The sequence below is a fragment of the Mchenga conophoros genome, linkage group LG7, assembly GCF_057382185.1.
Source record: "Mchenga conophoros isolate Kocher_MC1m ecotype Shallow Benthic linkage group LG7, M_conophoros_male_GT1.1, whole genome shotgun sequence".
Lineage (NCBI taxonomy): Eukaryota > Metazoa > Chordata > Actinopteri > Cichliformes > Cichlidae > Mchenga > Mchenga conophoros.
In genome coordinates this window covers 23581600-23597681 of record NC_140532.1, presented here as the reverse complement: position 1 = coordinate 23597681, position 16082 = coordinate 23581600, and the positions used below count along the sequence as shown (strand labels likewise).

At 38.5% G+C, this 16082-nt stretch overlaps 1 protein-coding gene across 7 annotated transcripts in view; it reads left to right on the top strand.

The window, feature by feature from the left end:
* Positions 1 to 294: 294 nt before the first annotated feature.
* Positions 295 to 16082, top strand: part of kif21a (kinesin family member 21A) — a 57222-nt gene continuing 41434 nt past the window's right edge. For 4 of the 7 annotated variants that reach the window (XM_085282988.1, XM_085282989.1, XM_085282986.1 and 1 more), the window contains exon 1: positions 297 to 686. In XM_085282988.1, coding sequence (XP_085139114.1) covers positions 643 to 686 — 44 coding nt within the window. In that variant the 5' untranslated portion in view covers positions 297 to 642. Of the gene's footprint in view, positions 687 to 16082 lie in introns of all 7 variants that reach the window. The other 3 variants (XM_085282985.1, XM_085282984.1, XM_085282983.1) reach the window with 1 other exon arrangement.

The following is a 16082-nucleotide window of genomic DNA, read 5'->3' as shown; positions in this document are numbered from 1 at the left end:
ATTTTCTATCATAAAACGATGATAACTGTCTGGAAAATGTACATTTTGGGCTACAGATTCATTCTGGACTGTGTCACGAGCGCTTTTTATTAATGTGGAAATGCAGATTTTGGTACTCCTCCAATATACTGGGGGGAAAAATAATACAGTGATTCTTACTATCGCCTCACTCCCCGGAGAGGGCGTGGCTTGCTGACGCACTGCGGATCCCTCCCAGTGTCTAAACGGAGCGGAGAGAGGAAAGGCGAGGCACCGAGGGGCGCGCGCACATGTGCGAGTGTGTTTGAACCAATGAACGCATACGCGCGCGCCATTGGCTCACCAGCAGCCGGAGTGGCAGTGTGCAGACGGGCTCGAGTCGGAGCATCAGGGCCAAGTTGCGCAGAGATGCAGCGTACGTAGACGCAGCACGCGGGCACACCACCGCGGCTCTTCCCCGATATCATGGTTTAAACACCGTTAAGATAGGTTGTTGTGGGTTTTATTTTTTATTTTTTAATGGCGGCGCTGAAGTCGAGGTGATCCGCTCGCCAGCGGGAGTATAGTGCGCACTCCTTTTTTTTGCCGGGGCTAGTAGCCAACGCAGATAAATCCGCACTATTATTATTATTTTTTCTTCTACCTGCTGTTGCATAAGGAATCATGACAACGGGACAGGATGAAAGCTCTGTCCGTGTGGCATTGAGGTAAGGCGCTAAAGACTATTTAAATGTTTCCATTAACTCCCAAATGCGTAGGAACATTAATTGCCCGGTGCCACCTGTCAGTCAGTGCAGCGGGCCTCGCAAACACCTGCAGGTCATCAGCATCATCTTGTGTTCGCCAAACACTCTTTGACCTGGAAAATATTCCGCGTCGTGACGTTGCTGTTACCGGCTTTCAGGACATGTTTGCGGCGCAATTGTTTCTCACCTCAGTTTGAATGAGCAGGTTTTGTGTTGGGGGCTCACAAACATAGAGCATCACGCCCATTGCACAGGTACGCGCACGCGCGCACACATTCACGGGCCATCCTCTGTAGCGTGCATGCTGGGAGGAGTGACGATATCTTTTTGCAGCGGCTCTCTCTATCATAGAAAAGGAAACAGATGGAGAAGGTGGGAGAGAGCCAGTCGGCCTGTCTTCGTCCAACGGTCTGGCGTCTCATCAAAGCCTCCTGCAGAGACAGTGGATCGATGAAAGAAGAGCTTCACTGACAGTCAGGTTCCAAGGAAAAGGGCAGTGGGCCTATAACGCTGTCAAGCCTGCTCTTTGTTTGTAGACATTCAGTGGACAGCTCAGTCACGGCTCTCAGCGATTCAGTACTGTTCCAATCAATTCACCAAACGGACAGGCTGCTTCACCTCTAATTTCATGCACTTGATGTGGGCGGCTGTATTCATGCTGAAGAAGGCCGCTCACACCCAGATGGTGAAGTGGCACTGACAGTGACATAATGGGGAAACCAATCTCTTTCTCTCCCCTCCAGTCTGTCCGTATCCATAGTAATTATAAAAATGACTCATAATGGCAGTATAGTTTCTCATATCTGTTTTTTCTTTTTTTTTTTGGTATCCTCATATTCAGCTGCTCGCCTGTGTTCCTTGTTCAACCTTAAAGACACACAAGTGCCTCGTCATTATTTGTGATGATTATGTTTGTGCTGAGCTTCCGGATACCATTCCCCAGTATCCCATTTATGAGGGGAATAATTTATTTTATGCTGTTGCTACTCCATGTAAAACAGGGGTTGAATTGGTCTCAAGTGTTGGTTTTGAACACAGTTTTTATGGTAGGACATTTTCCAACAGAAACTAGTGATTCTGGAGATGTTCTGTTTTGTACCGCCTGTTATTTGTTGCCAAATAACTCCTGAAAAATTTGCCTTTGCAAAGATAGACATTTAGTGGTTTTAATGGAAGGATGAAAGCAAAACAGGCAACTGCCTGGACCTGCCCAGTTAATTACAAAACAGTTCCCAGAACAAGCAGCATGTTGCCGTCCCAGTCTAAGTGGATCGAGTGCCACTTCTCCCCTGTGGAGCCTGTAATGCGGTCAGTTGTCTCTCCCCACCTGGAGTCTACTCTGCTGGGGCTTTCCTGTTTGTCCCTCTGGGGCTGCACAGTTGGTTGCACTAAGTAATATAACGGCCCTGCGCTGCCTTACTGTAAAGTTTTGCTGTTTGTCTCGATTCTGTGGTGTGATTTGTAGTGTTGTTTTGCTGCAGGCACTTTGGGTTTTTGTTAAGAGTTTTAGAAATGTTTTGATTACCTTTGATGTTTGCAGGGATGTAAGGTTAGGAATGGAGCAGCTCCTATAATGCTACCACTATAATGACAGTATGGTTATACAGTGATACGTTGTGAGACTGTGTGATGCAATAGCCAAACAGTCCTGAAGAAATCAAAAGTCCGGAAATATGCATCTAGGAATGAACGAACTGTGGTGTCAGTTGTGTGCGCGTCAGTTAGGTCAAAGGTCAGTGGAGGTAATGGTCATCATTAATCAATTTTAATAATGCATTTCTTTTAAATCTGATTAGCTTTTTTCCGCTGAACACTATTTTACCTCTTAAGAGTGTTTAATATTCTTCTCTGCAAGTTGGTTAACTTCTGTTCACCCTACACTCTTTCAGTTAATTATCACCATCACAAATCATAAAGTAGCGACTGTTTTTTTTGCCAAATTGTTATCCGAACCATAATCTACTTTGATGATGACAATAAATTACCCCACAAGATGAAATGGAGGGGGTCTACATAGAATAGAAAACCCTTTCTCCTATTAGCGTACACATGAAGTCAACGTATCTGATTACAAAAAATCACCTGTCTAATGTAATAATTCATATTGATTCACACCTCATACATGAGTGTAAGGTAGCAGAATTATGATATGCCAGTTTCATATGAAAGTAAAACGCACGCCTGTCCAAATTGGATGCAAGTGTATTTTTAAAATGATTTGCATTGTCAGAGAGAGTCGCTATAGGAGCATGCAAATTGCAGTGAAAGTGTAGACAACCATTCACTTAGGAAGAGGTGAATGCTTTGTGTTGTGGTTCCACCAGCTAAAATTACAGCTCTGATCTTAGTAAACTGTACTTCAGTTTGCCATATGTGAGACTGGTTATTTGGTAAATGTACCCTGAAAAGCATAATTGAGCTTTCTCATAATGATGCCTCTAAATGTAATTCTGTTACCACAGAGTTTTAGTGAAGATCAGTTTTCATCTGTAATGGGTTTTCTAGTGACAAATGCATGTGCATAGATGCTTCAAATTGGGCATGACGGTTTCGTTTTTGTTTTTTCTCTCTGCTAAACCCAACAAGCCTATGGATATTTGGTTAGGTGTGTGTCAACAAAAACGCCTCATATGTAGACATCATGGAAAAATAGCTGAACTCATCTTGCAGACCAACAGTTTTCATGGTTCTGTTTTATACAGGGTTGGTTTTAAGGACTAAAAGGACTTCTTAAGGTAATTTAACAGTTTAAGGCCAAAACTTTATGTTTATATAAAAAAGGCCATCTTGCTCTGTCAGACTTCTACAAAGGAACTCAAAGCCGAGAACATTTGCTTGTCAGTGTTTACTCGTGCAGAAAAATGGTGGCAGTAGAGGGTGTATTGTGAAACAGTTGCACAGTCGTATCCCTCCCTGACTACATTATATTAATTGTACTGTACCTGGTTTATTTGAACAGCCCATTATGTCATAACAGTCTGTTTTAAATGGTAGGTGTGCATTGATGGGAGGGGCCGAAAGGCTTGCAGTGAGGACTTGCTGAACCTGCCTGCTGTGGTTGTTATTAGTGTATGTAGCAGAATCATTGTTTTTAATGTGCTGACAGCTTAGCACTGGGGATCAAAGTGAGAGAGAAGTATCTTTGACTTTGTTTATATCTGCTGTAAGAGCTTAGCTTGTGCATTAACCACTTAATAACATAAAGTGGAGGAGCTTGCAAAATCAAAAGCCATGCCACATCTCACCTTGAAATTTACCTCCTCATTTCCCCTGTAAAGACTTGTTGTCTCTGATGCTCAGCTGAAGGCCATAACAATGACGATAATGAAATTAAATGGGTCCCTAAACCTCTTAAGACTTAAGTTACAGCCATGCTTTAATGTAATCAAGTGTAGGCATGCAGCAACTGGTATAAGTGGGTAAGGCTAAGCCTCAGGTTGTGGCTCACAAGCCAGCTGTAGAGACAGGACTAACTGTGGTGGAACAATCTTGTTAAAATGAGCTGCATGATTAGAGCAGATATCTTATATTATTGACCAGAATGGGCTTCAGCTCAGCTGACAAAAGCTGTGTGAGCCGAGGTTTACAATGCAAATAGAGATTAGTGTCTTTCATCGGAGAGGGGGGGAAAAGGGCTCAGTCGAAAAATTGTAAAAAAAACAACAAAGGGGGAAAAGCATGTAGCTACATGTAAAATATCAATTTGTGTCTGTTGTTAAACAGTTAGCTGAAGCATTAGTTGGCTAACCTTAACATACCTATTTTCTGTGTTTTTGTATGCTACATAAAAGCTAAAGGTTTATCTGTCCAAAAGTTTATAGTTGAAGTGCAAAGACATGAATTTTTTGAGTGAAGTTTTAACAGGTTTTTGGACACTGTAACAAGGGCAGGGCCAGTAGGTTACTGGCAGAGGACCAGTTGGCGCTCAGGACATTTAGATTCGTGTTCGTCGCCCATGGCAGCACCAACTAAACACAGCCCCTCAGTTTAAAGCCTCTGCAGACCTCGTGCTTTGTTCACATCCACTGAACTGTGAGAGTCTGTCAGGATGTAGCTGTTGACCCACAGTCGTTTAGATGTGTTTGAGTGTGGGTTTAAGAGTGTGTTGGTCTTTACCTGTGTTCTTTTTTTCTCCCATTCTAGTAAATTGTCCAGTGTAACTTTTTTTTTTTTTAACCCATCACTGCTGGTTAAGTTTCAAATGTTAACCCTGGGACTGGGTGATCAGTACAGATCTTAAGTCCAATGGAAGTTTTATAGCTTTTGAGCTACAATCTCAAAAGCACAATTTCCCTCCGTCTCTAACCTGGACTGAGGTTCTATGAACAGCATTAATCAGTTCACCTCAGAGACACTGTAATTACGTACAGATTTAAAAGTAAAAAAAAATAGGAAACCATCTGACCATGATGAGCTCTGAAAGCTATTACCTAAAACTTTAAATTGAACTTTAAAATTTATGAGGGAGCCTGTACAAACATTTTAATTTCATCTTGAAATTAAATTTATGTATTTTATTCTGCAGATGATTAAAAACCAGTTTGACAATGTGTTTATTAAAATTTTAAACCAAAAGTATCACCTACATTTCTCCCATTTGTAAGATCATAAAAGGGTATGAACTGTGATACATATAAAACTAGAATTGATCCTCTGCTATAACTATAATAGTAGCTTAACTTTAAGTAAAAGTGGCAGTATATTTGTCTTGTGCATTAATAGACTGACTCAGAAAGAGAAAGCAATTCGAAGCCACTGCCTCAGGCTTCAGGGAAGTGTGAGGGAAATATTTATTCATGGCCATTTTTTTTGTCTTGTTGTTGTTGTTGTTGTTGTTGTTTTTTTCATTTTCAAAAATGTTAAAAATGACTTTACTAAACAACTTATTCAGTAGACTGTGAAACTGAGAATGGTGGCAAAATGAAAGTTTGCCTCAATATTTTACTGTTGCTGAATAACCATTGCAAGCCGAATATTGAGCTGTATCACTGAATGAAGCAGTCCTGATGCACACTTCTTGCTGCACTCCGTTTACATCAGAAGTTGGATGTCGGAGATACAAGTGACATCACTCCTGAAGTGACCATGTTGCAGTAACAGTATTAATACCCCCAAAACAGGTTTTCTACCTTGCTAGGGAGAAATTCATCAATCACCTTTTTCCCTTCACTTAAACACAGTTGCAGCACATCCACAGGTCAGTGCTCTGTGTATAGGTTAGTAATTAGTAAATGCACAATAGTGGTGTTACATCTTACAAGATTTAAAGCTTTACTATTGTTTATGTGCACTGCTACCATGTTGGAATGTGAAGTTGGGGTCTGGTGGGTAATCTGAGTTGAGGAGGCATTCCAGTGGAAGATTCCGACTCAGGATTTCTGACTTTCAACTGAAAACGGAATACAGCAAGAACCTTTTCATATTACTTGATTTAACAAAACACAAAATGTCAGTAACATTTACAACAGGCACATGTCATAGAAAACAGTATTTCTTGGTACAGTGATGTGATTCAATTTGTTATTTACACAGTATTCCACAAACAAGGGAAGAATAGTGTTTATTGCTGAGATTAACAACTGTAGGAGATTAATATCCGTCTGGAGGACCTGGTTTACTTTTTTGGCTCTGTCTAGATCAAAGAGTTCTTCTTTTGCCTTGTGTGGATTCCGCACACTTTTTCATTGTCATTCTATTTAAATGCTTTTATTAAAGAAAGGGCTTGATGGAGGCTTTCATAGGACTGTATTACATCTCTGCACATGCCTCTTGTCTTTTTAAGCAGTAGCCAAAATGTGTAAATACTGGCCAAGTTACGCTATGAATAACACCTACTTGGCCTGCAGCATTAGATGGGAAGAGGTATGTGATCCCAACAAGAGACAGAGGCAAGCTTTGGATAGACTCAATTCATTATCATGTAACATAAGTGACCTTCATCATTTGTACTTCATGATCTTACTGTATAAAAATTACTCGAGCTGACAGCCTGCATGACTTTATAGTGGTGCCATTTAGGTTATCACAAAGCACTTAATCCTGTGTGATAAAGTGCTGTGATAACAGACTGTTAAAAGTGCTGCACTTCACTAAGATTGTAGATACTAACCAAGGACTATAATGTCAAAAAATAATGACAAAATGCCTTCTGCAAGTTCCAAACTAGAAGTGATATATTTGGTATGCTGTGTCAAAAAACTATTTGAGTATTTTAGCTTCACAAATGTCAGTAAATGTTTTGTATTGTAAGTTTGTAAATTGAATATCTTAGGATTTTGGTTGGAGAAACGAGCAGTTTGAAGACATAGAATTAGATTTTAAGGCACATTTTACTTAAAATACATAGCTCTATGTATTTGTTAGGAAAAGTTCCACAGCAGGCCTTACATGCTCACTGCAGCAGGACCACAATATCAGGAAGTCAAATTATCTTTAGTAACTGACTTTGTCGTGGTGACGGACTGCCCTGTATCACACTAATTTGAGTGTAGCCCAGATAACACTTCCAGTGTTTGGCCATCATGACCTCCTTCTAGACAGAAGGCTCTTCCATTCCAAGGCTATGCTAAGCATAGCCTACACTTAAGCTCAACTTGCCTCAAAATAGATTCCTGACTGGCCGCAGCACTCCTGGAAGACCTCAGTTATCTATATCACAACCTCAGGAGTCAGCACATTTCTGCCAGATGCATCTGCACCGATGCAAAGAGCCTTGTGCTGTGCAGTCTGCATGCACCACATGTCAACATGTTTTTTTTTTTTGTTTTTTTTTTTTAAACAAGAACCGGATTTCCCAAATTCTCCTTCTCCTCCTCCATTATACAGCATAAAAATTAGATGGTTACACAGAATAAATTGGATGTAATCATAGAGTAGCTTACATGCAAACCACACCCTTAGAAAAATGTTATTGGCTCAGTTGTTGGCACTGTCTTGCTCTGGCGCACTTTGCATTGCTCCTTTTTTTTCCCCCCTAGGTAGTTTTCTTTCCCAGTCCTTTAATTTTACCAGCAGTGTACCACTGCTTGATATGTATGCCTTTTCCTGTTCACTGTACAGATCTGTCCAGTTAAGGACTCAGCCAAAAATGAATGAAGTCTAAATGTAGAACAGAAGCCACAAATAGGATGTGGATGTAACTTAACTTCTATCATCCAACTGCCTGCATAATCACAAATAGGACTCAGACGGTCACAAATAGCTCTGTTTGCATAGCAAGCTGCCACCTTATTTATGTCAAGAGACTCTCTATAGTTAATGGGGACAGATGTTTTTTCTATGAAGTGATCTGTTTTTATTTGTGAATCAGATTTTGTTTTAAGGTTATGTTGAAATGTATAGATGTTGCTGTGCTGATATGGAAGATGCATGTTTAGCTTGCAGTCACCACGTTAGGGACCCATGACTATGTTAGCACTGGAATCCATTCATCTGGCACTTCATGTTTGTTTGTTTTTTCTCTAATCTAAAAAGTGTGACGCATGTTTTAATATTATAGTTAGAGAGACATTAAGGATGGTGATTTTCAGTTTTACTTCACTTTACATGTCAGCTTAGCAGGGGTGTTTTTTTTTTTTTTTTGTTTTTTTTACCTAAACCAAAGTGAGGTTTGTGTATTCCACCACAGTAATGTGATGGCATTGAATTTGGGTCGCAGTGTTATCTTTGGTTACAACACTGCAACTGAAGATAGGGTTATTTGCCCTTAACGTACAATACCACATTTGGTGAAAGCCAAACATGACACATATTAGCTTATCAAAGACCTCATACCGTCTGTGGTGAAGGAGTGGTAATTTGGTCTCGTTTTGGAGCCACTAGACATGGACACTTAGTCTCTGAACTCTGCTTTATACCTATAACTACTGACAGTTATTGATGAGAATTGGCTCATGCAACAGGACAGTGATCCTACACACAGCAAATCTATAACAGAATCGCTGAAAAAGAAAGGAATGAGGGTGTTGCAATGGTCCAAAGGTACATTATCAATCGTTGTTCAGCTTTGGATTGGATAGTCTTTATTTTCGCTGGAAGCAATTTTGATAACAAACTGTCATCAGCTATGCCAGTACATACCACAAATAGTTGCCTTTGAAGCAAAATACATGATACTCGAATGAGTATTTGTTGAAAAATAACCGTTAGCTTTATACATTTTCATTAAATCCTTTCAGGATGTCATTATGTACCCTTACCCTATCCTATCTGATTAATCGCAAAAAAATGCATCAGCAGATGAAAATGCAAAACAAAAAACTGAAAAACTGAAATTCTAGCTGTTATGATATCTAATTGCTGGAGGAGTAGTGGCTCACCTCTGCATCACATCTTCAATTTGGATGAGGAGTAGCAGGCAGTTACTTGAACAATAAAACAGCTTCTTTGCTTGTCAAACACCCCTCCTGTGTTTAGATGTCTTGCACCTAAAGTGCAGCCTTGGATTAAATCCTGCTGAAGGCACCAAAGTGCAAATGAAGTTCCACCACCTGCTGGCATCATATGGCAGCTGTTTGACTCAATCTGCATATTCATGAGGTGTTAGTCTTTCACTTTTTTTTGCTGCAGATTTAAACACTAAACGTGGACAATGCCTTTGTTAAATCTTTCTGTGTTGATTGGTCACCCACTGTGAAATAAAGTCTTGTATTTGAGAGCTGTAAATAGTTAAGTGCAGAGTCAAAGTGCCTTCCACTCTGTATTGAATGGTGTGTTTACCTAACCTGTTATCTTCTATCTGGCCTAAAAACTGCAGATGGTGGCTGGCTGTAACACACACAGTTTTTAGGGCTAGCCTTTGTGTCGCTGACCCATGTTTGACACAGAAATGAGATTCCTATGTCAACAACACATGGTTCAGTGACACTGCAGTCTAGGCCTAACTCTGCCTCTATCACAGAGGAGTGTGCTATCTCAGGGTACATTTTCTCCTTATTTTGTTGGTTAATTGGACGAAATCATATCTTTTGTTTTTCTTCTATGCACTGCAAAAAAGACAAAGATGTTTTCATAAAGGCTTTTAACAATGTCTGCAATATTTATTTGTTGTTGTTTGGGAAGTTGCATATAGGAAAACAAAGAAATAGACCTGCAGCCACATTAATAAAAAAAGGGGGCAAACACTGGGCAGAAAACACATGCATTAAAAAACAAGCACTTTGTGAGCACAAACTTTCACCAAGTTAGCTTACTCTCTGGGCAGTTTTTACTTTTGAGTGAATTATATTGTATTTTTTAAATATTCATTTTGTTTTTATTTATTTTTGAAGATATTTAAAATGTTTGTAGTGAAGTAAAAACAAGTGTAAAGTACATGCTTTTGTTATTTTCCTGTTGAAACACATTTAATATATTTGACATAATTATGAGTGCAGTGATAATTGTTTTGTTTTTTTAAATTTATGTGGCTCTAATTCATGTGTAGCATTCATTTCAACGTTTGAGTTTAAAATTTTTAGATTTTTTTTTTTTTTTTTTGGGTGGGGGGTTAAAACATTTTTAATCACAAGTTTTTGTTTAACAAAAAATACAAAAAAATTATTGTGTGTTTAAACCTGTTTTAACAGACTCGTATTAAAATAATGTGATGTGTAGAATCCTTGTCTGCTTTCCCTGTATGCTGATATGTTGTCAGTACAAACAATGGCAACAATAACATGGGCCTGGATTCTGGAGCATGGACCTTAGATTCCATATTTAATATTTAATTAGCGTAATTTCGTCTTCTGATTGTAAGTTATCTTTTTTAGAATCTGTTATGAGATGTTTGCGGTCATTACTTAACCAGACCCACATTAATGATGTCAGAGTTTATTTGCTGTGTGTGATGATCCACATTGAATTAGACACCTCGTATTAGATTCAGCATGTCTGTTGTGTCAGTGTTTCCAGTCCTGAAAAGGATGACTCATTCAAAGCAACACCGGAATATCTACAAATAAAGCCTGACAACCAGATTAGAAGAAGAGGCTTTAAAATTACTCCTGTGCCATCATTTTTTTTTTTTTTTAATTAAAGCAGTAATTAAAAGGGAACATTTCTCTGGCTATGCTCTCACCACATATAGTTTGACACATTTTGCACTTCAGTAAGATCTGTCGTGGTAGGTGTGAATGGAGCAATTCAAAAGTATCAGCAGAGAGGAGAGGTGACTGAAGATTTTGTGCCTTGGCCCTTGGACCAGTGATTAGTTTTTGGAAAATCTGTGTTATGCTAGATGCCGGTGATGTGTATAACATAATTCTCCATAATCTTTGGCTAACTTTGGCTAAAATTTGCTGGAAATTCACTGAAATTAGTCTAAAGGTTGTTAGATGGAACTGAGAGTTAAATTACTTTACAATATATTTAACCATTGCAATTCCCTAGCTGAGGCCTTCTGTTTCCTAACCTTTCCCTCTGGTTACGATGGGGCAGTCTGCTGTCTGACCCTTGACCTGCAGGAAGCAGCAAAGTTGTTATCAGCATGCCACAGGGATTTGGCATGCCCTCATTTGTTTTCATAAGCACGGTTTCTGAAAAATGAGTGGAATATCAACACATATCCAAAACCTTATTAGAGGAATCATGATAATAAAGGAAAATTGGGAGCAGGGCAAGGTCAGATTTCACACGTCACGCAGACTGTAAACCAGTCAATGTGCCCCGACAGAGGCATGGGCGTGTGCCTTGTTTTTGCAAGTGCTGACCTTGTGCAAAGTATGTGGTGAATTTGTTTTTTCTTGCTTTACAGCATGCTTAAAAGTGTATCAACACAAGCCAGCAGCTTCATTATAAATATCGTAAACATTTCAAAATTAGATCAGTTGTATGTTTTGTGAATCACTATGGCAAAGAGCTTTATATTTTTTATTCCTAAGATGGCATTTGCAGCAGTTGGTATCAAAAGCATTGTTTGTGTATGTTTGTGCATTTATCTATAATTTCAGTCCAGAATCAATCCAATTCTATCTTTTTATTAAAGTTTTTAGCATTTGTGCAAAAGATTTGTGAAGCTGGAAGCTGGGGTGTGATCATTCTCATGCCCAGTCTCTTTTACCTGTTCCAGGATTAAGTTGCACCATGAGGTGAGAAGTCTGTTGCCAAAATAAGCTTTGTTTATGTTGAAGTGATTAGGAAAAAATTAAGGGCTTTTCCACGGGTTGTGAGAACCTTGCCCTTCCTTTAGGGTTTGTGCAGCCCTACCTCTAAATAAACAATGTGAAAAAAGTTGGATGTGCACTTACTCTTTATTGGAATTCATATGATCATTTCAGTATCAAACAAATATTGAGATGTGCGCATATTAGCATCTCTTTCTTCTCTTTGAATAGATCTGTGATCCTAAATAACCAAATATTGAAATGAAGAAACTAATTTGTTTTCATTAGAAGAGATCAAAAGCTCAGATACTAAGCGTTTGGTGTTTGTTAAAATTGTCTTACATTGTGATTTAATCTTTCTTCTGTAAGTGTTTCTTATGCCTGATTTTATTGTGATGGCAAGTTTCATTTATCTGTAAAAATTCCTTCCTTTCCTAAATTGAGAAATGTGTTTTACTGATTACCAAAGCTATTAGTACTTAAACTGAATCTAGAAAAGATGTACGTAGAGGTGTGAAAAACTTGTTTCAAATTGTTATATTGAATGTTCATTTGCTCTGACTGATATGTAACCGGTCTGTATAAGAATACATTTATGTAGAGTTTGTAAATATTTTTTTATGTGTGCAAGTGTCAGTGAAGCACATGGTACTAAGATAAACCTGGTAGTACTTTACCTGTTTGAACTACATCACAGTGGATTGTATTGGAAATAGTTGGGCCTTTTTTATAGTATGTCTGTATAGTGTGTGTGGGTATGACTTTGGAAACATGGTGGAGGACAAGGGAGTCCTCCACCATGGGACTCTTCAAAAAACGTTACAATTATCGTACTACTGTAGTACGATAATTGTAACGCTTTTTGAAAAATGAAAATTCCTTATTTTATTATTTTCTGTTTTTATCCTCATAAACATATTTAGATAAAATGTAGGAGTCAGGCCAGTAAATTTAAACAGAAGCCAGCCTTTTGTCTCAACTTGGCTTTGGGCTAATTCATGCATCACACCATAATAAAATACACTTAATTTCCCATCAGCAACTCCTTGTGGAATTAATGCTTTCTTACTTTGGGCTTGGCTGAGTTTTAAAAGTTGAAATAGGGAAAATGATCCCAGTGGTCGGTAGACTGGTATTTCTCATGCTTGGGCTACAGTGGTGAGGATGAATAGGACTTAACTAATGTGTCACAAAATCAAGAAAACTCAAATGTACCAATTTGTAATTTCTTAATATCTTTCTAAAAATAATTTTTTGCTTTTCTAGTTTTACCCCTTTCAGTGTAACAGTACATTTTAAATGTATTTGGTAGCATTAAAGATAAAAATGTATATTTTAGTATGAAAAATATAATTCCATTTAAAGAGCTTGCATATACTGGTGGATTAACAATTACAGGTATGTATGTATGTATAATTTTTTTTTTTTTTTTTTTTAATTAACAGTACTGTTAAATTAGGGCAGTTGTGTCATAAACCTTATATTTGGTGGTGGCCTAATAAATTTCTTGAGCACTGTAGACAGAGAAAATATTCTTGCCTAATTTCTTGGGCCGGTAGCAATTTAACCTCATCCTCAAGTCTTTGATGACTGCCACGAGATGCTGAGTCTCTTTCTGTTGCCCCTCCTCCTGGCATCTTTCGGTCGACCAGACCAGCATTATATCCTGCTGTGATCGGATTATGACTTTAATTCTTTGCCTCTATTACTGGTCACCATGGCAACCCCCACCACCCACCAGCCCTTTATTGTCATGCGTAGTCCAGAATGTATATGTGTGTGTGAGTGTGTGTGTGTGTGTGTGTGTGTATGTATATATATATATATATATAACATTGCTAGTGATGGATTTGTGTCTTGCTGTAAGATGTCAAAAATTTATTTATATATATATATATATATATATAAATAAAAATTTTTATTTTTTCCCCCTCCTCTCTGGCCTAGTATTATGTCTAAAGTAGATGCTGCTCTCAGCTCTTTGTCTGGTGCTGTAGGTGGTCCCGTCAGGCTGAATGGGCAGAGCATGAAAGCACTTCTGGAGTTTTTTGATGGTAAAAATGCACTTTCTCATTGTACTGTGGGACTCTTTAAAACGATTCTCCAAATAGAAGCTGCCCAGGACCTTTTTCAAGCATTTATCGTGCATTGTTACGGTAGTTTTCTTTAAATGCTTTGTTTGGTTACCACCTCCTTCATTTGAGGTGGTAAGCCAACATGCCTACAGTAGGCATAAAGTGAAAAAGATGGAATGTAACATCCACTGCTGCCTACCAATGTCTCATTTCTGCAGTGAAGTCTCTCTCGCAGGTTTTTAATTTTGGTGAAGGCCAGATATAATTGCTGCTCCAGCTGCGTTAAAAATATCTTTAAATATGTAGTCAGCCTCTCAATTTCCCTGCACAAACCAGCAGAGCTTTAGCTTTAATCCCTGTACTGCAGAGTTGATTACTTGCATGTAAGTGTAATAATATGCAACCTCTGCCAGCATGCAGCATGTTTACACGGAGAAAATGCTTGTAGCCAACTCAAATGGTAAGATTTAATTGATAACAACGTCATTGTGGATTGGTTCATTTGTTTAGCTGTCCATGTGCAAAAAGTTAGGCCTACACAGGTTTTCAGCATCATCATCTTTTAGTTTACACACAATATAGAAACGGTTAACTGATGAACTTTACAATTGCTGGTAGGCTTTTTGAATTGTACAAAATATCTTGTTTGGTAAGAGCTTCACCATGAAACCCTTTTCTATAAAGTAGAAGGAAAGTAACATAAATCTGCACAAGCACGAAACAAAGAGCTTTACACACATCTCCACCTAAAGCAAGACAATGCATGAAAGGTAGTGTATTTGCAGATTTTGAGAATTACCTGGTTTGCTTTAAATCTTTGGGTTCAGGTGATTTTTGCTATTGTCATAGAAAGGCCTACACACATACAAGTGTATTTCTAAATGACAGCAAAGAGCTTCAAAGGAATTCAATTTGTGTTCCTGTTATTTTCAACTTGCCTGGCTAGTTCTGAGCTTGCTTAGAGAAGGTGGACCCCACCCTGGTGGTGCAGGAGTGATATTTCAGAGCTGATAAAGGAAGCTAATGAAAACTGTCTCAAAGCAATTCAATGTTAAACTAACCAGTGCTTCATTACTCTGTTTACAACCATAAGAAGGCATGTAGCCACCAGCCTGCAGCGGCTTGAAGCAATCAAAGTGTGTGACAAAGACAGTCTCCATATAAAATTCTGGCCTGTTCACTCACCCATCTACAACAACCATTGTGAGGGTGTTTTAGTTTTATCTTAGCTTTGACCTTTGTCTGTGTTTGAATTACTAAGGATTACTGTGTTTTTCCTCAAAAACTAAGATGGAGTGTGCATTTGAGAAATAAGATTACTAAAAGGAAATGGGACCATTAAAAAATGACCACTAATCCTTGCATAAAGTTGTGCAGGAATTGCATGAATTTAATACCATTTATCTCATTTAAACTTTTTTTTTCAGACAGCCAAAATTAAAACTTAAGGTTTTGGTGAAAGTGAAATGACTTTGTGGAGTCCTACACAGGCAGACAATTACACATTTATGCACTCCATCCCTCCTTTTAAAGAAAGGTGATATGCAGCACCTTTAATGATTTATTAAGTAGCAGTGAAAATGTGATTTGGTGGCAGTTCCAGGGATTCGGGGTGTGGTAGCAGGTTTGGGCGTGATCCAGTATTCATAGCTGAATGCTGGCAGCGTGTGAATGTGTGGAAGTATAAATGTAATCATTCAGTCATACAGTTCAGTATACGTTAGTGAAGCTGTCTTTCAGGTGGATCCAACTGTCATATTGAAGTCTAATACTTGCCAAATAAACTCATATGATCTAAGAATTTAATCAAACTGTTTGCCAGAGAGAGTGTGATTTGTATGTGATCCTTGAATTAGAATAACTTATAAGGCATACTTTTATGTTTGTGGCTGATCTCAAGCCACATACATAAAACACGTTTAGGTAAAATGACAGTCCCCATCCTGGCCACTGTATTCAAGACAGTGGTCTAGGTGAGTGACATGGCAGCTTCCACAAACCAGTGCCCGCTCCTGTATATTTTTAAAGGATGAATGTGTAATCAGTGCTTAGTGTATATTTATTAGTCCAACATTTTTTTTCTATTAAATATCCTCAGAAATTAATGCAGAAGCATGGTGTGAAAAACTAAATACAGACTGTGATTCAGTAGCTTGCAGGACCTTTAGCAGCAATAATATGATGTAAATTGCTGTAAGACT